Source organism: Aspergillus undulatus (genome assembly GCF_047715775.1).
Source record: "Aspergillus undulatus strain CBS 261.88 unplaced genomic scaffold BDV17scaffold_1, whole genome shotgun sequence".
Lineage (NCBI taxonomy): Eukaryota > Fungi > Ascomycota > Eurotiomycetes > Eurotiales > Aspergillaceae > Aspergillus > Aspergillus undulatus.
The window spans coordinates 219913-242719 of NW_027396605.1; the positions used below are offsets into that span (position 1 = coordinate 219913).

At 51.8% G+C, this 22807-nt stretch overlaps 9 protein-coding genes across 9 annotated transcripts; 4 read left to right on the forward strand and 5 right to left on the reverse strand.

Moving 5' to 3' along the window:
• Positions 1-2011: 2011 nt before the first annotated feature.
• BDV17DRAFT_285890 (SET domain-containing protein) lies at positions 2012-3682 on the reverse strand (the record flags this gene model as incomplete). The annotated part of the gene is made up of 4 exons (XM_073760786.1): positions 2012-2098; positions 2164-2761; positions 2824-3344; positions 3392-3682. 4 exons carry the CDS (start codon positions 3680-3682, stop codon positions 2012-2014), a joined length of 1497 nt encoding a protein of 498 aa, XP_073620984.1.
• Positions 3683-3863: 181 nt separating this feature from the next.
• BDV17DRAFT_2009 (uncharacterized protein) lies at positions 3864-4630 on the forward strand. Its single transcript, XM_073755253.1, has 2 exons — positions 3864-4453; positions 4516-4630. Exons 1-2 carry the CDS (start codon positions 4067-4069, stop codon positions 4525-4527), a joined length of 399 nt encoding a protein of 132 aa, XP_073620985.1. The 5' UTR covers positions 3864-4066; the 3' UTR covers positions 4528-4630.
• Positions 4621-6687, reverse strand: BDV17DRAFT_1994 (Ygr210 GTPase family protein). Its single transcript, XM_073755246.1, has 11 exons — positions 6501-6687; positions 6387-6444; positions 6317-6326; positions 5947-6215; positions 5781-5874; positions 5694-5725; positions 5431-5642; positions 5175-5380; positions 4946-5125; positions 4776-4896; positions 4621-4718 (listed from the first exon to the last, which is right to left on the reverse strand). Exons 1-11 carry the CDS (start codon positions 6534-6536, stop codon positions 4692-4694), a joined length of 1245 nt encoding a protein of 414 aa, XP_073620986.1. The 5' UTR covers positions 6537-6687; the 3' UTR covers positions 4621-4691.
• Positions 6688-7425: 738 nt separating this feature from the next.
• Positions 7426-7891, forward strand: BDV17DRAFT_285893 (uncharacterized protein; the record flags this gene model as incomplete). Its single annotated transcript, XM_073760787.1, has 2 exons — positions 7426-7539; positions 7595-7891. 2 exons carry the CDS (start codon positions 7426-7428, stop codon positions 7889-7891), a joined length of 411 nt encoding a protein of 136 aa, XP_073620987.1.
• Positions 7892-8801: 910 nt separating this feature from the next.
• BDV17DRAFT_248497 (uncharacterized protein) lies at positions 8802-9687 on the forward strand. Its single transcript, XM_073756103.1, has one exon. It carries the CDS (start codon positions 8862-8864, stop codon positions 9606-9608), a length of 747 nt encoding a protein of 248 aa, XP_073620988.1. The 5' UTR covers positions 8802-8861; the 3' UTR covers positions 9609-9687.
• A 31-nt stretch (positions 9688-9718) lies between these two features.
• Positions 9719-11347, reverse strand: BDV17DRAFT_248500 (50S ribosomal protein L30e-like protein). Its single transcript, XM_073756104.1, has 2 exons — positions 10950-11347; positions 9719-10837 (listed from the first exon to the last, which is right to left on the reverse strand). The coding sequence occupies exons 1-2, from the start codon at positions 11236-11238 to the stop codon at positions 10455-10457; spliced, it is 672 nt and encodes a 223-aa protein (XP_073620989.1). The 5' UTR covers positions 11239-11347; the 3' UTR covers positions 9719-10454.
• Positions 11348-11486: 139 nt separating this feature from the next.
• Positions 11487-14252, forward strand: BDV17DRAFT_248501 (coiled-coil domain-containing protein MAD1). Its single transcript, XM_073756105.1, has 4 exons — positions 11487-11643; positions 11716-11842; positions 11898-12049; positions 12105-14252. Exons 2-4 carry the CDS (start codon positions 11716-11718, stop codon positions 14025-14027), a joined length of 2202 nt encoding a protein of 733 aa, XP_073620990.1. The 5' UTR covers positions 11487-11643; the 3' UTR covers positions 14028-14252.
• A 231-nt stretch (positions 14253-14483) lies between these two features.
• BDV17DRAFT_248503 (uncharacterized protein) lies at positions 14484-18383 on the reverse strand. The gene is made up of 8 exons (XM_073756106.1): positions 18122-18383; positions 17920-18012; positions 17765-17850; positions 16963-17657; positions 16529-16896; positions 16392-16474; positions 16231-16336; positions 14484-16177 (listed from the first exon to the last, which is right to left on the reverse strand). The coding sequence occupies exons 1-8, from the start codon at positions 18155-18157 to the stop codon at positions 15047-15049; spliced, it is 2598 nt and encodes an 865-aa protein (XP_073620991.1). The 5' UTR covers positions 18158-18383; the 3' UTR covers positions 14484-15046.
• A 555-nt stretch (positions 18384-18938) lies between these two features.
• On the reverse strand, positions 18939-21421 carry BDV17DRAFT_2074 (SH3 domain protein). Its single transcript, XM_073755361.1, has one exon. It carries the CDS (start codon positions 21270-21272, stop codon positions 19047-19049), a length of 2226 nt encoding a protein of 741 aa, XP_073620992.1. The 5' UTR covers positions 21273-21421; the 3' UTR covers positions 18939-19046.
• Positions 21422-22807: the final 1386 nt, after the last annotated feature.

Here is a 22807-nt window from a genome sequence, read left to right on the forward strand (position 1 = left end):
TGAAGAACGGAGGGATCAGCCCCCCGTATCATGTAATACTGTAATACGCAAGAGTGCGGGTGACGGCGGGGTGATTGCCATGTGGAGGCCGATTTGGCCACTGAACCAATCACCGCACCTGTTTTACAGGGCATTCGCGTGCTCCTGCTCAGGCGTTTCTCGCTGCATTACTGATTACTAGCGTAGGATTATTTGTGTGTTCATATCAATACGCCCTATCCAATTTGCTATGCGATCGTCCGTTGATGATGACAGCCTAGGACTCTCCAGCACAGTATGAATTCACTGCACGCTCATGGTCTCCGGAAGTGGCAGCTGCTAAGGGAACCCTTGGACGGACTCGGGAACCTTAGTGGCAAGCTGCCCCAGGATTGACAGAACCAAGGTTGGGCAGCCTGAAGGTTTGTCCAGATCATGGATCGCGGCTGATGCTCAGATAGAAGTGCCGACAACGGAGTATTCTATTTTCCCGATGTATGTGTGCTCTATTATATTCTCTGCCTATGCATCAACCGCTAACCAAGGTTCTCAACCTCTAGTTCAACTAGTTTCTTGCTGCATTGGGAAGATGGAGGATTGGCCTCAACCTCCGTCTGACTACCTACTCGACGGACTCTGCCTAGCGCTGGTAAAACGCTGGGCAACGACCTCGGATCGGTCATCATACAGAGTAGCCGGCTGGCTTCCCTTTCTTGCGTCAGTCGCAAACCGAATCTTACGAAGTAGACCGTGAGGCGCGAGAATTAACGGCTGTAGCAGCATGAAACCGAAGCCTCAGGGCGATGCCCTCCGCAAATTCCCGGGGAAAGCTTTGGTAAATGAGAGCGAATCAGCAGCCAATTCTCGATCGCGAGTTGTTTGCCGCCTGAAATAGAGCAGCATCCCGTTGTAGTTAGCCTCCTTTCCCCCGGAATCGGCGCTGATTGGGCTGAGCCTTCATATAATTATGCTGCATGTGGCATCTTGTACCTGTATCACAATAGAGACCGTTGGAAATGCAAATTGCCACTGGTCTCCCCCGGTCGTTCGCCTAGAATGCTGGTCTGGAGTACTGGAGTAAATCGCGGGGACATGGTGCGATCGAGACTTGTTGCAGCGACCCGGGGCAGTGGGCCGCATCCAGAATCCAGATACAGATAGCAGAGGGATCAAACGCCACAATGCAAAAATCAGGCCATATCCAATGTCAGCAGAATTAGGCGTTGAGAGAGTCGAAACAGATACCCCGTATTCGAAATAGCTGTATCGACGTTACGCCCACCCTTCCCCATACTCTGGAACTTTGGAACGGCCATCTTCCAGGAAAATCCCGAGCGTTTACCGAGAAATCGCAGTTGTGGGGGCTGGCTTTCCCGGCTCTAGGGTCCATATAGATTGGTTCGGCCAACCACAAATGACTGATCGAACATCTTGCTGATCGCTTCAAATTCGCATTTCTGCAACCTTGGATACTCGTGAATTTCGTGGCCCTGGCCTGGCCCGTAGGTTTATCGATAGGTTTGTCGAATTCCCCACAACGATTTACTGAATCTGCTCCAGACTATGTCAGAGGGAAATCCGAGTCTTCCCCGGCCCAACTTTAGCAAACCCCAGGATATACCAAATGAGGATTGAGTTGTGTGTGCCCGAAGTTGAATACCCTGTTTTCCATGATTCTGACCTGATTCCCCAGAACTCTCCGTGGAGCTACATTGCTGACCTGCTAGCTATGAACCACGGGACCCCAGGTGGCAGGAATGTGTGCCTGTGATTGTGACCGCGTTCCGGCCTATAATGGTGATGTCGTCAGATATACAGAGTGACGAGGTGAAGATCACCACGTCATAAGCTAACGTGTGGAGACTGATGGTTAAACCCTCAAAAGACAATTGGGCCTTCTTAGAGTTATGTAGGTCTGTGACTCTCTCGGGAATTGATATATGCCATCATTCTTTCTATACGTTCATAATTTCAGAAAGTTCTTCATTGATTATGCTTTGCTCAACGGAGCAGTTAGGTCGTGACAAGAAGATCATGAAAAGTCGTCTTCAACGTCTGCAGATTGTTGTTGTTGGGCAAGGTAAGTGCTGACCGACTCCGTCGTCATCAACTCATCTCTCTACAATATGACTGGAGTCAATACATAGGAGCCAATTGAAGCCTGCAAAAGAGGGAAGTACGCACCTCATTTACCAGATCTCTGATCCCCCTCTCCAGCAGGTCCCCCTCCAATTCCCGCAGCTTAGTGACGGTACTGAACACCTCAGGTCGGAAAAGGGCAAGCATGTCCTCGCTCTGACGAATGTCCGAAACCATGTTTTCGGTTGTTTGCAGCATGAAGAGCTGCGTTTCTAGCCGTTCAAGAACAAGGACAACTGCGCGAAGCTGGAATATGTCCCAAGAAGGGTCCGCAGCTAGAAGGTCTTTGAGATGATCGGGTGTCTTCACCTCCTGACCTTTCCAAGTCATTGTCAGCTCTCTAGATCCGTCATTATTTTGCAATACCGCAAAGTCAAGGCCGTCTTCTTCGTTAATGCACGCCCACCACACAATTGGGCTTTCCCAGCGAGTTGAAGCCGAGGTGGTCGCCGTCTCGGGGTCTGTAGGGTCTGAGAAGATGCGTAGTCCCGGTGCTTCCCTGCAGAACGCCATTTTGGCCATTCTCAAGGGATCGTCATCCGGTATATCCAGATCTAAGAATATTTGTTTTGCGTCGCTTCTCTCCAAGTCAAGGAAGCCATATGAGAAGACCATTTCGGATGCCGCCTTATCTTCGCCATATCTTCACGCATAATTGTTAATCACGAGCTGTCCATAACCCAGGCAAAGGCGGCAAGCACTTACGAGATCGTAACTTCCTCATCCAAGCCCAGCCCTTTACCAGGGCGCAGCTGGAGCACAGCATTCCCATCCTTATCCTTCTCATACAGCGCATTCACAGCAGAATCAGGGGCATGGTTGGCCATATCCACGCATGGCACCATTGCATGTCCATACCCAGGCAAATCTACCATACGCGAACGAAACACCGCGTCGAGATACTCCCAGTCCTCGATAGTGATAGCCTCTTCATCCCACCACAGGTCTCGACACCACTCAATGTCCTCTGTTGCCTCGCGAAGGTGGTCGAATTCTTTTTCTAGAGACATGATCTTGGCTTCGTAAGCTATTCTCAAGGATGTCCCGCGTAGGAGCTCAGTCTCTGGCCCCGTCCAGAACGTCGGTAGCGGTACAAATTCTGGTAGGAACTTCACATATTCTGACCAGGCACTGGATGTACCAATCTTATGTTTCTGGTTGGCAAAGTCTGGGGATGAATGAGATATCTGAATGAGCAAGAAAATTAAGATAGCACCTCTGGCTGTCTGAACTTATCAGCTCAAAGTCTCATAACGCCAGAAAGCATACATACCTTCCCAAACTCCCCAACAGCTCCCAAGACCTCGCGAAGATGTTGATCATATTTGGAGCGTTCCTGAACCATCCCAAACGAGAGAATCAGATCGGACGGTACATTGAGCAGAACATCATTTTCTGATGGTTCATCATTACCGGGCTCTCTATTTTCTGTTGCCACAATTGCGCCGCCCTTGTCTGTCCCATCTTCCGCTCTAAGCTTCTGAAAAGTGACCCCGCGAAGCGAGATATTGTATAGCCGCGCAAAGGGGATCAGGGCTTCTATGGACAGAGATTCTCGTTTCATGGTGCTATATTTGACCTTTTGATTAGTCCGTTATTCGGATTCGCCAATTTGCAAAGGCCATAAAATACGAATGTGAGAAATGAGCTCGATGCCGGTGCTAACTTGAAGCTTCCTTGAATAACCTCTTATCGATAAGGATTCATGCCTAAGGCAGAAAGGCCAACACGGCAATGACATGAGGCATCATGTCGACGTCACATCAAGCTCATAACCATTCTTAGTTGGAGCAGGTGCACGGCGAAAAGGAATCTTAATAAAAGCCATGAGCTCGAGCATTCATAGGCTCAAGTAACCATTATCATTGTCTAGCCTCCTACATCTGAACAATCAAAAAACATACAACAACCACAACTACTCCTACTACTTCCTAGAACATCCACCAATATGACACCATCTCGCATCCTATCTTCAGCTTCCAACATCTGCATCAATGGCTCACGGCCACTTGTCTCATCAATCCGCCCGCTAGCTTCGGGCGTGCAAGTGCAAGTCGAAGCACGCCGCAACCGCGGGCTCGCACAAGATTGGAAGGGCTCATCGGGCGAAAAGCACACGACGCACCGCGTGGAAATCGAGAAGGATCGCACGGATCCGCAGACGATAGCGTCTGACCGGTCTATGAAGGATCGAGAGCAGAACTTTGGCGGGGGCGCCAGTGGTGAGTCTGATGCTACGACGGAGACGGGAGGGCGCCAGAATGAGAAGAAGGTCAAGAAGGATCATCCGAAGGCGCCTGAGCCGGTTATTGGGATGAATGATGAGAGGGCGCAGGTGAGTCTTCAGGTCTTTTGGATTGGATGTGATAGGAGGATGATGCTGACTGTTCGTCGTAGAAGGGTGTTTGATTGGGTTCAGTCGTTAGTCTGAGGCCGGACCAGGAAGGCTTGAGGGTCCCATCAAAGTCCGCTCCGTGTATATTTTATGTTTGTATGAATATTTCGAAGCGAAAAGTTTATCCGATATCTGAATTTCATGAGTAATTGCCATCACTATAGGCCGTACAACGGATCTATCGTCCAGGTTTGAATGAGAGCACCTATAGAGAAGAAGGATGTCAGTCACCAGAACAATACCCGAGGATGATGCCACTCACATCGTGCTTTCCTACTGCCACAATATCATCCTCCGACACTCGGACGCCTCCAACGCCTTCGATATAGGATATCGGTACATCGCCCATGACTTTACGCGCAACATCACCAACTGTGCTATTCCTAATCAAGGGGTTAGGATCGAAACCATTTATCTTTCCAAGCGACTTACTTCTTGACCAGGACACAATCCCGAAATGCTGCAGTACCAGCTCCTGATGAGAATGTGTGCAGATTTCGTACAGGAAACACTGGTACAAGCCCCAGAATTTCAGCGGCTCGCGAGAGACATTGTACGACACCAGTTGATCCGAAGCGGTAGAGAACCATGTCTTTCAGGTTCTCCACGCGACTGAATCATTGTTAGCAAAGGTCACTATGCATCAGCGGGGGGTTTGTACGTTTTCAACTTCTCGTCCATCTCTCTGAGGCCACCTCCATCAGGGTCGCCATCTGCGATGAGGTCTTCTCTTGTATCTACGAATTCACTTCCTTCTGTATATTTGATGTAGTTTTGTTTAGCAAGTCGTCGGAGGAAGACCTCGGATATGGCGGAGCAGAGGACGATGCTTTGCGGGTCCTGCATCTTCGCAATCTTGCTGATATTCTAAGGCAACCGAGTTAGCGTCGATAGATTGAGTACAGCGGAAAACCAACCTTATCCGCATCTGGATGATCGATCTTATTGAGAGCGAACACCGTGGGGAACTTCTCATCGATGAAGGCTTTTACGACTTCTTCGACAGTCTCATCTGACCATTCTTCAAGCGGCTCTTTCATATTCAGCCGGTCCAGACATCGAGCAACGGTTTGTGGTGTACTTCCGTACCCGGAGAACTGGTTCTGTAACGTCTCCACAGCGGTAGCCTCTGGTTTCGAAGTCAGTTAGATTGAATTTCGCTGAGGTGACCCTGACTCACTTATTGCTGTATGTCTTCGCTTAATTGATCCCCTGGGAAAGATACGTATCAGAATCCGCTTGCCTTTGTAGCCGGGCCAGCACGTACCACTTCTGCATCAAGTTTCCTAGCACCCACCGCACGATTTCTGACCTCAGCCATTCGATGTCTTGTGACGGGTCATAGCCCCGAGTGGCCTTGCCTATTAATCGATTGGTCAGGAACCCCAAACTGTTCAATGGCTAGCGTATTGTTGTAAACTGTTGAGCCGTACCTTCTGCATCTGTAGTTCCGCTAACATCAACGACGTGGATCAAGGCATCTGCTTGACGAAGGTCGTCAAGAAATTTGTTTCCGAGACCCCGTCCTTGATGCGCGCCTGGTACTAGACCTGCAACATCTAGGAGCTCAATCGGAACGGAACGCTTCCCATCCGTGCAACCACCGTAGTTTGGCTTGCATTTATCTGTGACACCATATCGCTGGCAGGCGCAATCTATCTGGAGATACCCAATGGCGCGCTGCGGGTCTATTGTCGTGAATCTGAATTGTCGGAGTTAGGGTCGCAGGGAAACAAGGCTTGCATTTCCTGTCGCAATCGGAGGACCTGCGGAGTAGGAGGGGCGGAACGCAGGGAGACTCACGGGAAGTTTCCTACCGAAAAAATTCTATTAGTTTATGTGAGCGGTTTATTTTAGCGCGAAGACAACATACCGACTTTCGAAGAAGCATCTGTCAAGCTATTCAAGGTGGTTGATTTTCCACTGGACGGCTGTAGCCCTCGATTCGATTAGCGGGGTGCTTCTCGACGATAAGAGACAAACAGACCTTCCCAACCAGACCAACTAGGGGATCCCTTGGCATGATAGCAGAATGGAAGGCAGTCTAATAGAAAAGAACAACAAATTTACAGCAAGAAAAGCAGAAAGTAGGCCAAGCCAGGCACAGGAAGAAATTGAGCAGCGGGGAACAATCAGATTCTGCCACCATGGAGCGGAAGGCGGTGAATGTGTATTCTGCGTCGGCGTGAAGCTTAAGTGTACCCTAATCAATTTGATCTATTTTCAATAGATGGATATTCCTAGCTTAGAGAGCTCTCTCGGCTTGTACCAAGATCTAATTGTTGCCTGAACAGATGCAGTGCGCTCGAAGATGTTATCCCTCACGCTACCGGACCCCATCAATCCTTGGCAGTGCTCTCGAGCTCCGGACAGAACAGACCAAAGACGCTGATGATGCCACGAGAGACCGGCCAACATCAATTGTGGACAAGGCCGATTCGGTAATCACGCACGCGACTTGATCGAGTCACGATGTCGAAATGGTAATAGAAAGGGCAGGACTCCTGTCTCTCCAAGCTCAGCTACGGAGCGGAGGATTCCATATGACGTACCGCTACGGCTACATTGAGACGTGGCCCTGGAGATCGCCTGGTTGCAGTTGCTTGTGTCCAAGGGAAATCTGATAGAGAAGATTCTTCTTTCTTCGAATGATAACGTTGTTGGGTGCTGAGGGTCCACTACCGCCTTGTCTGCGACATGGTTCCCAGGCCTGTCATAACGTCATTGTGATGAACATCATTGGATGCCAGACCACTCCTCACCATATAAGTTCGAGTCAACGACTTCACATTTGCTCTCCAGAATCATTAACGAAATATACTCTCTCTCGCGAATACTCAAACCATCTACTTGTCTTACCACACCTCTTCAATCAACCTCTTCAACGAAACACTCTTTACGACACCTCCAACATGTCTGACAGCACCTTCCACACCACCACTCAGGACATCCGCAAGCCTGAGTCCCATGCTTCCCATGCTGGCGGGGGAAACACTCTTAAGGACTCCAACGTCTCTGCTATGAAGGTATGACTGGACTCCCAGTACTGACAGTCACGAACGCAGCTAATTGTAATTGCAGTCCGTCATCGACCAGAACACAGACAAGAAGGCTCAGATCGAGAATACCAAGTCCAATCTTCCTCTACCCGACCAGCCTCCCGTTGCCAGCGACTGGAACACTGCCGACCAGCGAACCGTCAACGTCGGCTCCGGCGGTGTCGAGGCCCCTATCTCCGGCGACAACGACTCTGCCCTGCGGGGTCCTGCCACAGCATCGAGCAGCGTCCGTGAAGATGGATCAGAGACAAAGCGAAACACACAGCCAACGGGCAACGTTGGCCGCGGGGATCTGCCCAAGGACGCTCTTGCTCGGTAATTCATTCTACATTTGATGCATGTATTATAGCCATGTGATACGACCAGTTTGAAGCCATGATTTCAAAGTACATTCTGTTTATACTGTATCATTCGTAAACTATTTGGTAGTTCATATTTAGTAAGAGAGTAGACACAGTCATAGTACTCAAGTAGACGTTAGTCAAGTAGATGTTTTATGTTACATGAAACCCTGTAAGGCTGATTCAAAGAATTGAAGTGGTGCTCAGCAGTAGTTGCAGTGACACGATACGAACCACGAATCCCATTCTTGAAGTTACCTCGTACCCCGTAGAGTTTGTACCCAAGACCAAGCTCTCTGACTAGTTCACTCAGAATCTTTGATTTCTTTCGATAGTCTTGCACGGTTAAGCTCAGAACATTGGTTCAAGTGCCGGCTGCAAATAAGCCATGTCTACAACTACGATTTTCAACAGCTACAAAAAATCCACGAAACCTCGCAATAAAGTTCCAGTATACGTTAGACTACGTCCCTTCAGTAGATCACAGACCCCTCAACCCCCTCAACTCTCGAAAAGTCCCTTGAACAGCTGGGTTCGTGTGCTGGTGGTTGGGATGTGACGTCAAGTATGTCCATCAAGCCCCAGTATTGCATCAAAAGGCATCAGAGCGCGCCATTCACCACCAATGGATACCCACAGGCTTCCTGGGCAATCGTCCGGGCCAGACTGCGTCACAGTAACTACATCTGGGGCGTCTCGAAGGCTCTACCAGGGTCTCTCATTGACGTACCTGTCGTTCGCTGACCCATGAGTAACCCTAACTAGCCCGTCAGAATGACATCACAAGGGTGAAGTGATCGAGCGAGCAATGCTATAATAGCTCGACTATGGTACGCCTGGACTTTGCTAATCTATTAATCTAAACACAACTCAAGTCATCTATTAATTCTCTGAACTGTCTTTTCTCTTTTCCACATCTAACGAACAACCTTACACGTACACATCATAATGGATCTCCAAGGAACTCCCATCGGCCAACCCGCTCGCGGCGTCAAGGTCACCACCGACCCTCAATCCAACCAGCGTATTGAAGAGCCCTCCGGCCCCGTCGTCAAGGACTCTCTCGCCGCCGAGTCCGTCAACAGCGGCGGCTCCTTTGCTGAGAACCGCGGCGCCCAACCCATAGGCGCCACCAGCCAAAACACAACCACAAACACAACCGACACCTCCGCAGCCTCAAAACTCCCCTCAGCCGACAACGCCCGCGAGCGGGGTAACCCCCACGGCCAATCCAAGTACCCCGAAGCTCTCGGCGGCCAGGGAGACTACCCCGGCGCCCACGTGCCAGAGACCGGCTATGTTGGCGGTCCCACAGCCGCAAAGAAAGACCTCGGCCTGAACAAGGAGTACCCTGCTTCTGAGAAGCTCGAGCAACCCCAGAGCCAAACTCAGAGGAACGCCGCTCCCGCCAGCGGAAGCCAACGACAGACCCGCAGCGCGACTGCTGCGCAACGAGAGCAGAACTACTCCTCTGCTGCCGCTGCTGGCCAGGGCAGTGAGAGATTCCCCAATGACCCGAAGTACAACGCTAGCTTCAACTCCGACATTGGCTCCGAGCAAGACCCCGGCCGCTTGGCTGAGCAGAAGTTCCAGCGTCGGGAGGCCGAGACTGTTGCTGCTGCTGCTGCGCCGGCGCAGAAGGGCACCGGTGACCAAACTTGGTACACGCCTTTGAACGCCGACCAGCGTGCTTAATTTGATGTTTCTATTCTTGTTCTTGACGAACTATGACATGTATATTAGATGAATTGGAATGATATGATATGAATCAAAACAACTGGATTGGATTGGTTATAGTATACTCTGATGTCTTGCGCTGGTTATTGTAGAGTTATAGTCGTGGTGAACGCCTGCCACCTGATCGTACCTGCCTTGTGATGACGCTGAGGGTAGGCTAAATGAGGGAAGGCGCAACCAAGACTCCTGCACATGCAGAAGGGGCGACCGGGCGGTCCATCGCACCTGCCAGATTGGAGGACGATGATCGCTCTTTCCCCGTATCGTGATACAAGTTCAACGTTAGGCAGCTGCGATGGTAGACCGCTCCTTCCTGCCTGATAGCGTCGATTGCGCTTCGAACGACAGGAGCGACAGAATGTCCAGGCAGGGCAGCGTTTCTTCCAAGGTTCCAGGTACTCCTTGCCGGACTCGATCCTTTTCATTCTATTCACAGTTGCTTAGACCTTCCGAGATATAACCCGGATAGCGCTTCCAAGCTCAAATAACATCACAACGACCTGACCGGACAGCCTACACATTAAGGATGTAAGATTCAATCAGCATCATGCCGTGTTATTTTGATACTTCCTGCCTTTTCATACACCAATTGAGAACGCCGGATTTTGCAACAAAAATCATAACTGATCAACCCAGATGAACACGTCCGAAGGCCAGACCCCAAAGACATGCGCTGTCTTGTTAAACAAAGCGGAAAGGTACAGTCGTGGAAAATGGCAAGACGCAAGAATAAGCCGTGAATTAAGAATATCAGAGAAAAAAATGAGAGAAAGGTGCTTTCGAGTCAGGCGTCCAGCTGAAACTTTACAGGTTCACCTGCGTGAGCTCCTTCTGAGCGAGCTTGGCCAGCTCCTCATACACCTTGCTGAAGTCCTCATCGTCCTCATCGGCATCCTTCTTCTTGCCCTTGGCCGCGGACTTGGGAACAACCATTGTGACACTTGTGGGACGCTTCGTGGCAGCAGCGTTTCCGAGCTCGGCGCGGGATGTGACAAAGATGTAGGGGATTCCGTGGTCCTCGCAGAGAACGGGGATGTGGGAAATGACGTCCATCGGCGAGATATCGGCAGCGAGGATGACGACGCCGTGAGGGATAGAGAGTTTCTCGTTAGGGGCGGGAGTGGGAGACTTTCGGAGGGCCTTGACAACTTCCTTCACACCACGCTTGAGGCACTTGTTGACAGCAGCTGCAAAGGCAAGTTAGCACATTCCATTCAGCCATGTTGCGTGGTGTCGTCGGATGTAATATCCGATACAGTTTAGGAAGCCACTCGGCACTGCATTTTAGATATAGCTTACCCTTCTTCACACTCTTCAAGGCCTTCTTGGCCTGCTTGTCCTCCAGCAGTGGTTTGGCGAAAGGTACGAGAGCACCGATGGGGCGGGCTTGGATATCCTCAGTTGCGACAACGCCGTTGACAGGAGCAGAGGCGACTCCCGACTCAATTCCTTTTAATACTGCATCGGCAAGGGCGGTCTTGTCCTTCCTATCCTTCTTGTCCTTCTTGCTCTTGGAAACACCGTCCTTTTCTGATCGCTTCTCCTTCTTCTCGTGCTTGTCCTTCTTCTCAGATCTGTCCTTGGCCATTTTCGCTAGTTTCGGCGCTCAAATATCCGAGTCGTAGATTTGGTGAGAGGAACTGGGGTCGGCGCAAATGGACGTGGTCGTTGGAGGAGAGGAACCATGAATAGTCAAAATTCGAAATTATTTCAAAATTTTGGCACTAGTCCGATCTGGGAATCCAATGCAAGCTCTTCGGCCGCGGGCGGTACTGTGATGACTCAGCAGATACTAAACCCGGCCTTTGTCCCAAACAATGAAGTTGGACGGTCATTCATCCACTGTCCTTTTTGTTTGTCGCCTCGATTTCTATGTTCTGGGGCTCTTACGGTCTTTGAAGATACTTCTGGCTCTCGATGTCACGCGCACGTGGTATATGATTCGTAGAGTAACCGAGTTGCTGCGCAATTCGTTGACTCTCAAGCGGCAGTGGTATGTTATGGTTTGCGATAACCCGCGCGACGGAGACCGGAAATTGATGGATATGACGCTGACTTCCTTCAGATGGACTCAAGCAGGAGCCCGATCCCCTCGATGGGGTCTCCAATCAGAGATGCTTCCCCCTTGGTCATTCCACCGGCCCCGAGCGTTTTGCGACAATCCTTCCGTTCCTCTGGCCCTCCGAAACCTGGTACGTTGACACGGTCTGACGAGCGGCGCAAGTTTCATTCATTGATATTATACAGACCCGGAAAAGGATGAGCTCCGAGTGCAGGTCAATACCTTGAAGTATGAGCTAAAGAACTCGAAGCAGGAGCGCGAGTTGATGGCTCTACGCCACGAGAAGGAGATTCGAGAGCTTCAATCGAGAGCGGATGCAGACTTCCGGAAAGCGCAAGTGAGCCAACACAATAATCTGCTGCTGCCTAACTTGATTCTAACATGTTCCCCAGGCCGCCGAATCATCTAGCAATCGCGCTAACCATAAAATGGAAGCCCTCGCCAAGGAGTTGAGAGAAGCACAAGAAGAGGGGCTAAATGCGAAGGTCGAACTCGAGCGAAAAGTCCGCAGTCTCCAAGATCAGAACCAGGCGCTGAAAGAAGAAATGGCGGACAACGAACAACAGTCACTCGACCAGGGAAGACAGTCGAAATATCAGATAAACGAGCTGGAAACGATTCGATCATCGCTCCAGAACACACTCGAGGAACTACATCGGAATCTAGAGAATGCTAGAAGCGAGGCGCAGGCGACGCAAGATAGACTACGTGAGCGGGAGTCAGATATCGCTGATCTTGAAGCGGAGAATATTCGGCTTAAAGCCGACGGAAGCGATGCGGAAACACTGGTTGTTCTCAAAAGAGAGCTTTCCGATCAAGTCACCCATATCAGGAACCTGGAAGCTACGAATAGAGAGCAGAGCGCGGAGTTGCGGCAATTGCGCAAGGTACAGAAGAATGTCGAAGTCGTTGAAGAGCAAAAGAAGTCGCTGGAGAACCAGCTCCAGCTTATGAAGGGGGTCGAGGCTGAGCTAGAGACCGTTCAGATCCAGAAGCAAGTCCTGGAAGATGAGCGACGATCATGGACTAGTCTGTTGCAGGACAACGATCAGGCTCCGGAATATGATTCACCTGAAGCTATTGTGAAGGCTCTGCTAAGAGAGCAGATCGAGAAGGCCAGTGCCATTGACAAGCTCGGAAGTGTCGAAGCGCAGTTCCTAGAGAAGGACGAGTTGATCAAGAGTCTAGAGAGAGAGCGATTCAGCCTGAAACAAGAGATAGAGAAGCTTCGCACTGCCGGAGCGGCGGCGGGAGGAGCCATGGCGGAGAGTCGTGCCAAAGCTCGACTTGAGCGACAGCGAGCGCTTGCACAGAAAGAAGTGGAATATCTGCGCGCGCAGCTGAAGACTTTCGACGCCGAGGAAGAGACCATGAACGCAGAGCAGGGCCAATTTGATGCTCAGAAAGCCGAGCAAATCGCCAATCTCGAAAAGATGATCGATGAGTATCGGCAAGAACTAGCAAAGGCCCACGAGGAACTATCCAAGCATGAGACCTCGCAGCAACAAGACGATACATCGCCTCGAGGAGTCAAGCGGCCATTATCCCCGGCAGAGAGCGACGCAGAAACCGAGCGCCTTTCCGTGCTATCACGAAAGAACCGAAAACTCCAAGAATCCTTCACCAAATCCGAGCAAAGCATGGCCCTCCTCCGCAAAGAATTCGAAGCCACCAAATCCCAGCTCAAATCCCTCAAAGCAAAATCCCGAACCCGCGTCCTCGAACTCCGCGACAACCCCACCAGCGAATTCGAAAAGATCAAACTCTCCACCATCACCACCCTCAAAGCCGAAAACCGCGACCTCCTCGCCCAACTCGGAGGCCAGCACCAAGCCGTCAAAACCGTCCCCCTCACCACCCTCGAAGCCATGAAGCTCGAAGTCCAAGCCATGGAGCGCTCCGTCGCAGACAAAGAAAAGCGCATGCGCCGCCTCAAGGAAATCTGGACCGCCAAATCCTCCGAGTTCCGCGAGGCCGTCGCTTCCCTCCTCGGCTTCAAACTCGACTTTCTCCCCAACGGCCGCGTCCGCGTAACGTCCATGTTCCACCTCTCCTCGGCCTACCGCCACGGCGACGGCGATGCGCCGTCGGATAGTCGCGGACCCGGGAGTATGGGCAACGGCGAGGAAAACTCGATTATCTTCGACGGGGAGAACGGCACGATGAAGATCTCTGGAGGCCCGAATAGTTTGTTTGCGATGGAGATCAAGCACCTCATTAAGTTCTGGGTTGAGGAGCGCAAGGACATTCCTTGCTTTTTGGCGGCTATGACGCTCGATTTCTATGATAAGACGACGAGGGCGGCGAGGATGTAGCCTGTCATTCTTAATTCTTTCCTTTCTTTTTTTAATGCTATTTTGTGCCTTCTGACTTATGTTTATATATGTGTGGATATTGCATACTTTTCATCTTTGTCGATATGTATGTATGATACTACCTACCTGCTTCACCTGCATTCAGATCACTGTCAGCACTCGCGGCCTCCAGCTTGTTCCGCTTGCTCCTTGAAATGATATCCCGGCACATAGAGCCTTTCCTACTCCAATCCACTAATTGCGGTGTCGAATATTGAGTACTATTATAGCTGGTACGTTTTCTGTATGACTATCCACAGGGCTACGAAGTTAACATCTTATCTAAACCAAGCCAGCGGCGTCCGGTTAATGAACGGATATAGATAATTGTCACATCCTCAGTTTGTAGGTTTGTAGTTTGATTCTCACCTACGTAGTACGTACTCGGCGCACAACTAAGACCAAGACTAAAAATAATAACGATGCTCGGAAGGGAAAAGCACCACGACAGACTCTGGATTCTGGTATTTACAGACCTTTATTTTCAGTGTGATGTACCTACAATGTAAAATGCTTTCCGTCGGAAAACGAAGACATCATAAACATAAACCAAAAAGGGAAAGAAAAAGAAAGCAATAATAGACAGAGAAAGAAGCGAGATGAGGATGGATGGATGCTATGAAAGGTAGATAAATAGATTGAACATGGAGAAAAAAGTACTGACTGGATTGGGAATAGACGAACAGACGATAGACAATATACAAAATGATAGGGAAAAATGAGATACATTGAAAAAAACGAGAGTGAAGCGCGGTATAGAACTAGATAGATACTGTGTTCGTACGGAAATCTGGTGTGGGTTGGGTTGGTTATTTATATATGTACTGCGAACAACTTTGAACCCGCAATGCATCCGTTCGTATGCCGCTGGTCCTGCCTTTATTCCAGTTGCGGATCGGTGTCATTTAGGGCCGAATCAGAAGGGAACGGAAGCCCACGATGTGAAGTAAGACTCGGCATGGATATCATGAGGTGATCAATCAGGAAGAGACGTACTTCCCAACAGCAAGCTTGCGCGTCATTGGGACATCACCCCACTGAACCGGGGTGATGTCCTCGTCCGCAAAGGGATCAGGCCCTCCAGGCCTCGAAGCAGCGCTGATACCGAGGCGCGACCCGGCATCAGGTGTGCGAACCTCGAACTTGGCCTCGACCTTGCCCTTGCGCGGCCAGCTGTTCGCCGTTGAGAAGCGAACGAGCAGTTTCCCTTCCGAGCCGCCGGTGACTTCGAATTCGGGGATTTTCCAGGTTACTGCTGATTGCTTGCGGCGGAAGGCTGCGCCGTTGTTGGGGTACATGACGGCGTTGGTGGCGTGGGCGACTTCTCGGTCTTCCTGGGGGGATGTGTCGAGGTTGACGGTAAGGACTAGGTTCGTCAGTGTGATTGAGTTGTTCGATACGGAGGATGCGAATGATGGGTTTAGGGAGTAGAAGATGATCACGCTAGCTTGGAACTCTTCGAGGTTCCATGCTGGCTTGAAGATCACTGGGCAGAAGGCCGACGTATCCTCTGGGTTGATGTGGACTTGGTATTTGAATCCCACAGTTGGTGTAGGACGCGCGATACTGGCAAGCACAACATCGTACTCGCCTCGCTTGTCGTCTGACTGGTCTTGGTCCTTTACCTCTTGGATAAAGTTCGGGTTCGCGGCCACCTTCTCCAGGACGGGGAAGTTGTTCAGGCGGACTCGGAGCTTGTCCGATGAGATTTCGGACGAATTGTACGCCAGCGCGAGCTCCCCGACAACGAAAGATTTCGTGACGGCACCTTCTGAGAACCAGGCGTTGACTGTTTCTATGATGGAAGCATTCAACCCGGTGTCGTGGAGATCGGGGTGCGCAACAGGACCGGAAATGCTGTGCAACGTGTGCGACGAGCGTATTGAAGTCGTGTCCGACATCGCATGTTCGTCGGTAGTAGCGTGGTTGAGCGAAGCTGCATGCCTCCCTGGCGAGGCTGGGGAGGTCGGCTCAGAAACGTCCTGTGTCGTCCCTAGACTTGGAACAGCATGGACCTGCGGCGGCGTGTTGGGAATGAAGACAGTATTACGAACATCGCGTCGTCCACGAATGGTGCCCGCGTTTCGCCTGATCCCGCTTTGTTGCGCCTGCTACACAATGCGTTAATTGTTATACAGTGAATTGAGGTCATATGTGCACATACAAGTCTTAGCTGACTAGCCATATCATTCATTGCCTGCTTAGCTTGAGTCTCGTCTTCAGGGATTGGTTGATCTCTAATCGTCAGGTTCAAGCCGGAATCCTCGAGACTACAGATTAATCATCAGCACCTGCCTCGATGCGACATCTTTCAGATGAACTTACCCCGACGCCTCTCGCTGCGCCAACGTGATCTCATCAATAGTCTGCGGTCGTTCAGAAAAGCCTTCCGAGTCCACTCGAGGAGGCTAAATTGGGGTGTTAGATTTCTGAATCCTGAGAACAGGCCCGGAAGAACTCACCTTATTTGCACTTGTGCCTGCAAGAGCTGCCACAGAGTCCTCCTGAGTTGCAAACCCATTCGCAGCATCAGGAGCCGTTTGAGGCGGTGGACTAGGCGAGAAACGCTCTCGGTCCTCCTGATCGTGGGATTCACTTGGGAGGCGAGTAGCTTCGCTATAGCTACCTTGCGAGGTTACAGCGGTGTCCGGCCGTTCAGGTCGAGGATCCTCTGGGATCTCCTGGCTGTCACCTCTCTTGAAAGAGAATGGACTGCGGAACTTCTTCTCGGATGGACCTCCAGAAGGCATAACGATGCTCTTCCTCCTGTTCATGACTGTACCTAGCCTCCTCAGGCCACCGAAGGGGGTACCGTGTCGGGGTTCAGGGACTACCAGTCGAGATAAGATTAGTCCATCTTGCATCTAAGCTATCGAATTCCCAAATGGGGGCTTACCTGGAGGTGGCTGTCTGGCGCGACCTGAGCTTGCAGAGCGATGGCTAGCAGCATCATCTGTAATGCGCGGCGGCGGTGGAAGGGGTGGTTCTGGGGGCGGGGATACCGCTGCAGCTGGAGCCGGAGCCGGGCCCGGAGCTGGGTTCGCGGCCGGAGTAGATGACGTTGGTCGTCGCAGTGGCGCAACTGGCCGTCCCCCGTTGACCTTCGCTGCGAATGTCTTAATCTCATCCGCCGTTTCCACGTTCAGAAGAACGTTCAGACAGCTTTCTGCCGCTTGCCGACAGCGCTCAATCTGATCGGACTCGTGGGTTTCTAGTTGCGTCAGGACATCTCGAAGGTGGTTGAGTCGGCCTTCATCCGCGGCCTGGAGCTGCTCGAAAACAAATGGCGCCCGCGACTCCCATTGTTGGCTGACCTCGTGAGCGGCGGTCACGGCAGTAGATAACTTATCCGCACCCTTGGGGCCCTTCTCTTTAGCCTTTTCCACTGTCTTCTGCGATTTCTCCAAGTTTTTTGCAAGAGCCGTGAGGTCGTTTTGAACTCCGGGCAGCGAAGCTAGTTCTTTGTTTTTGGTACTGTAATCCCTCAATGGCCTTTCAACATCCTCGTCGATCTTCTGTGCGAAAGTCTCATGCGAGGTAGCCACCGTCTCGACCGAGTTCACAATGCGCTGCCACGGTATTTGGAAGATCCTATAATTCAAGTTGACAGCCACCGTCAGCCCCAATGCGCCTCGAGCATGGCATCGCATAACCTTGCAGGGTAGAAAGGAGGGGCAAGCGGGTGTACTCAGCCATACCCTAAGGCAACTGCGTTGTCTAATTGGGGCCGGTGGGCGAGTTTCCGGAGCCCTTGGACATAAGCTTCTTCGACTCGGCGGCGTTCCTAGAGTAGAGTATATAATGGTTAAACCGTTGCGATTCCAATTGGTGGCGCACAAATGTCGAGGCTTACCTGCAGCCAATCTGCGATATCCGCATTGACCTTGTTTATGACGCGGATACGATCAGATAATACAGACGCGGCCTGGTTTGGTTGTAAAGAGGCCTAGGAAGAAAGTTAGAACGTTGTTATACAATAAGATACCCAAATATTTCGTAGGTGGAATGGTCGAAGCGGATGCAGCCGGAGGGCTAGTGAATTGGGTTGGGCATACCAGCAAGGCTGGATACTCCTGTCGGGAGAGTTCCATTGCTTCTCACAAAACACGGCGGGGAAGGCGGCCGCCGAAGAGGCGCATAATAGGGGCCCGGTAGAGCTAGCGAGCGTGGGGAAATTGAATCGCGCGAGACAGAGAGAGAGAGAGAGTGCGCCGACGAGGCTGATGTTTCGGCGTTGGTGGTCTCCAGAGCAGCGGAAGCGGACGGTGATGACGACGGGGCCGGAGTCGACTGAGTACGGGGATCCATGACTAAGCAGGGAGGGTCCGATTCCAGACTCCACGCTAACCACATGGGGGCGACTGTGACGGACTGACGATAGGTACGGGGTACAGAGTAGTACTATTATGCGTGGCTGGGATTCCAAATTGCATCAATTAATTCCCATAGTCCACGTTCCATTATGATCGTCCTAGATGATCAAAGCCATTGATCAGAAAATCATCCATAAGCGAATGCAGGAGGCCAAAGTATACAACACTAGACAATAGCACATGACAATAGTCACAATAGACCGAATAAGGAAGTACTAGTAACAGTCATAATGCAAGAGATAGAACATGCAAATGTAAATGTATTCTCATACAGAAAAATTCTAGAGATAAGGTATATCCCGTTGAGTAGACATAGGCTCAGGATCCTTTCGTTGGCGGGGAAGAGGGAAGAGAGCTTGTTCCATCGCTGTTCGTTCACCAGGGAAAGCATGTAAGCATGTTATAAAGGTAAATGACGTAAGTAGTGAACATCAAGGTCAAAAACGGGGGTGCTTGATTGGCTTGAGAAACGAAGTGAAGTGGAAATGTGAAGTGGATTTGAGACTCCAAGCGCATTGTATATGGGGTATAGCGGCGGACGCTTAATGTAGGCTATCCCGATATCAATGGTCGTAGTCTGGTAGATAATTGATCATGGTCGAGAAATTTAGTTGTCGCTGGTCGGAGCGGGAGCAGGAGCGCTTGGTGCAGAAGCAAGAGCCGCCTGAGCCGGTGCTTGGGCCGGTGCTGGAACAGGTGCTGGAGCAGGTGCTGGGTTTGTTGGAAGCGCGGGAAGGGCACTTGCTGGAGGTGGTGGGGTAGGGGCGGCTAGAGGGCTCGAGCCGGGTCCGGAAACCGCTCGAGGATTTTGCAGGGGAGCTCCAGTGCTGTTGCTACGTTGGCGCTGGTTGGCGGCTGGCATCTCTGGCCTCTGCATGCCAGGAGGCCCGTAAGGTCCGGGGCTCATCGAACGTGGTGTTTGTCGAGGGCCAGCTGGAGAATGTGACCTTGGCACAGCAGGGAATTGAGCTGGAGACATTGGACGTTGGGGTTGAGCGTGCGGCGGTGGAGGTCCATAGGGACCTTGCGCAGGAGATCTTGGGCGAGAAGACGGCGAAGCAGGTCTGCCACCGTCTCCGGGATAAAAGCGTGGAGACTGCGGCATGCGGCCGGGTGGTCCCATCAAGGGAGAGCCTGGACCTCCTGGGTGCACTGGAGGGCCAGGAGGACCACGGGGGCCGGGGCCGCCAGGTCCAGGTGGGGGCCTTGCTCGAGGCTTCACTGGACGAGCCGATAGACAAGACCGCGGGACAACTCCTTGCTGTGAACGGTCGAGCCTGACGCACAGGGCCCAACCATCGTCATACTCATGCAGAAGTCTAACAAGCTGACCGCCACGGAGCTCCAACTCATCCTCCATTGAGGGAGAGAAATCCAGTTGTACACGGTGAACATTGGTCGGCATTGCAGGACCAGGGCCAGAAGGCGAAGCTGCACCCATGGGAGCTACAGCTGGGTCCACAATGTTAGAGTTAGGAGCCGCCGGGGCAGGGATTGATGAAGCTTCCGAGTCGGAGCTTCCAGGGCGACTAGACTCATCCTTCTCGGCACCTTGAGCAGCAGTGGCAGTGGCAGCGGCAGCACCAACAGCGGCCACAGCTACAGCGGCCGCTGCAGTTGATCCATTTTCAGCTGCAGTCGGGGTGATAATTGCCATAGGAGCAGTGGATCCAGAAGTACCAGGGACAGGAGCAGGAGTAGAGGGTGAGATTGGAGACACAGGACAAACCGGAGACACGACTTCTCCTTGAGTACCGGAAGTAGAAGGGCGGCCTGCAGCAGAAGCAGCAGACGCAACAGACGCAACCTCCGCCTGACTACCAAACGGATTAACTGGATCACCGAAGGGGTCACGGCCACCAACACTGGATTGGGGAGTGTGCATCTGAGGGGTTTGAGGCGGGGAGTTTCCAGTAAGGTTGCGGGAAACGGCGGCCGCGGGACCAAGAGCCACGCCAGGGCTGACGGCGGATGTGGGCGTAATGCCTCCTTGAATTGGGGTCAAGTCTGGCGCGAATTGAGTGACAGGACGAACATTGAGCTGAGGGGGTTCGGCTTGAGCCATTGGCTGTGGGCCTAGCGCAGGCGCAGGCGCTTGGGGTTGCGGTGGGTTGTAAGCTGCATAGGATTTCTCGTTCGGTGCGTCAGTGTCTTCGAGCCCCTGGCCTTGCTGCTGCTGTTTCTTCTTCTTCCAGACAAAGAAGAAGATCAAGCCCGCAATAGCTCCAACAGCGAGGATAACACCAACGGCGATACCTGCTTTTGCGCCGCCAGTGAGGCCGCCAGAGCCTGCATCCACGGTAGCAGCAGACTCAGAACCCGTCGCGGTAGTTTGATCAGCGACGAACGTCGAAGTAGCGCTTTCATCGGAGTCGGTGGCACTCGATGTAAGTGTGGCCAAGGTGGTGTGGGTAGTTGACGTGGTATCAGAGTCAGAGTCAGAGTCAGAGTCAGTCGCAGTCGCAGTCGCATGAGTAGTAGTTGTCGTTTCTTCGGTGGGCTCTACGACCTGGGTCGTAGTCCGAGTCGGCTCATCCGTAGTCGTAGTCTGGACCTCCTCCTCTTCCACTGTCTCTGTCTTTGTCTGTGTAGCAGTAGCAGTTGGTTCGTCCTCTTCTGTGCTTGTGCGTGTTGGCCGAACAGGCGCACCAACGCCGACATTGTTCGTCTCTGTAGCGGTATCCTCTGTTTCGTCATCCTGGCCGGCAGTCGAATATCCAGCTACCTCTCCCGTGAAAGTCGGCGCTGCCGTAACATAGACGGTGACTCCCTCAGGCTCAGGGTCGCGCGCCTCAAGGCGGGCTTTGTGTTCATGGTGGTGAGCATGAACCATGATGTTTACTTTGTGGAGAATACCACTTCCCCCACTTCGATTCGTCCGTATAGGAAATAGAGGCTGTCAAGCAACAGACATATGCTTGGCGGCGTCGATTGTGTCGGTTCTATTGCTTGGGAAGTCGCAGTCGCCGGCTTCGCTCGATAAGGTGCGCTCGGGAGACGGATTGATAGTGGATGATGCTGGCAGATATCGTGGGCGCCGTCTGGGTCGTATTGCTAAAAGCGATCAAAGGCGTTTAGAAGCGAAAGGGCGCAAGCGCGTGGTAAGGAATGTGAGGTGGAAAGAACGAAGGTATGCGTTTACTCGTGCTCGGTGACGGTTGGACGACGACCGAAGGTGATAAAAGAATGACAACGAGCTTCCAGGCCGCGAGAATGCAAAAAGGAGGGGATAGAAAGAAAGGAAGAGACGCAGGGACGCTGCGAATCGGGAGAGAGAAGGAAGGGAAGGGTTGGGAGAGTGAGATGGAGAGAGGAGGACTGTGATGACAATGAGAGATTATTGTGATGAGGGACGGGGGACCAGGTCACTGTGACCGGTATTTACCAAAATCACAGCCTTGGGAGACAAACGAAATGAGATCGAGACCCAGAAACCAATCAACGGGTGGAGTTTGCGGGTATGGGCAATGAGATGCCCCGCTCTTTCAGGGTCGTGCTTTCCTCGATTGGCCTGAATAAAATACGGTGCCTGGTCAGTATCTAAACAGACTAACAGACACGAGGGACAGCAGCTGCCCTCCACGATATGCGGGCGCATTTCTTATTCTCACGCACGATGATCAAGTCCACTGCACAAATCAAATGCCCACTAATTTTGGAATTGAACTATCACCAAACCAAATCTCCTTGTCGTCCCACTCACAGGCCTGCGAGATTGATACCTGTTCATGACCCTATAACTCCCGGTTCAGGGGGTAAGTCGCCATCGCCCAAGGTTGTGCTGGATGTCGAGCCGTGGCTCAGACAACCAAGAAGAGGAGAAGCCGTCTCACCTTATTTTGATTCGCCTGGAAACAATAATTATGCCTAGTCGATAATTAATGCAGCGTCATAAGGTGGTGTCTGTTTAGTGCACTGACTACTGGCGGCTCGCTCTTCTCCGGCCATTCCGAGCACGAGCGCACACCACAGCACACCCCGGAGCCGGTTTCCTTGGCCAGAGAGAGAGGTATTTGCGACAATTGGTCATTTTACTCCTAGATTATCACGGGGTATTATGGGCCCTTTTCTTCATTTCGGTCCCAAATCTGCGTGGTGCCGGTCAGCCTTGCGCATCTGCGGCGTTCTCACAATGGAAGATGTCACCCCATCGATTTAGGGCCGACGTGAAACAGACCGTCTTTCCTTCGGGTGCAACGGCTCAGCCACCACTCCGCCCGAGGTTCGTTGCTTGCAGCCTGAAACAATGTGGTTCAGAGTCGAACTGCCCTGTGGGGTTGATTATTGTTAGTCAATTTCTTGACAATTGCGATTGTGAGCAAGTTGTGCAGCCAGCAGTGTCAGCAGCTGGAATTGATGCAGCATGAC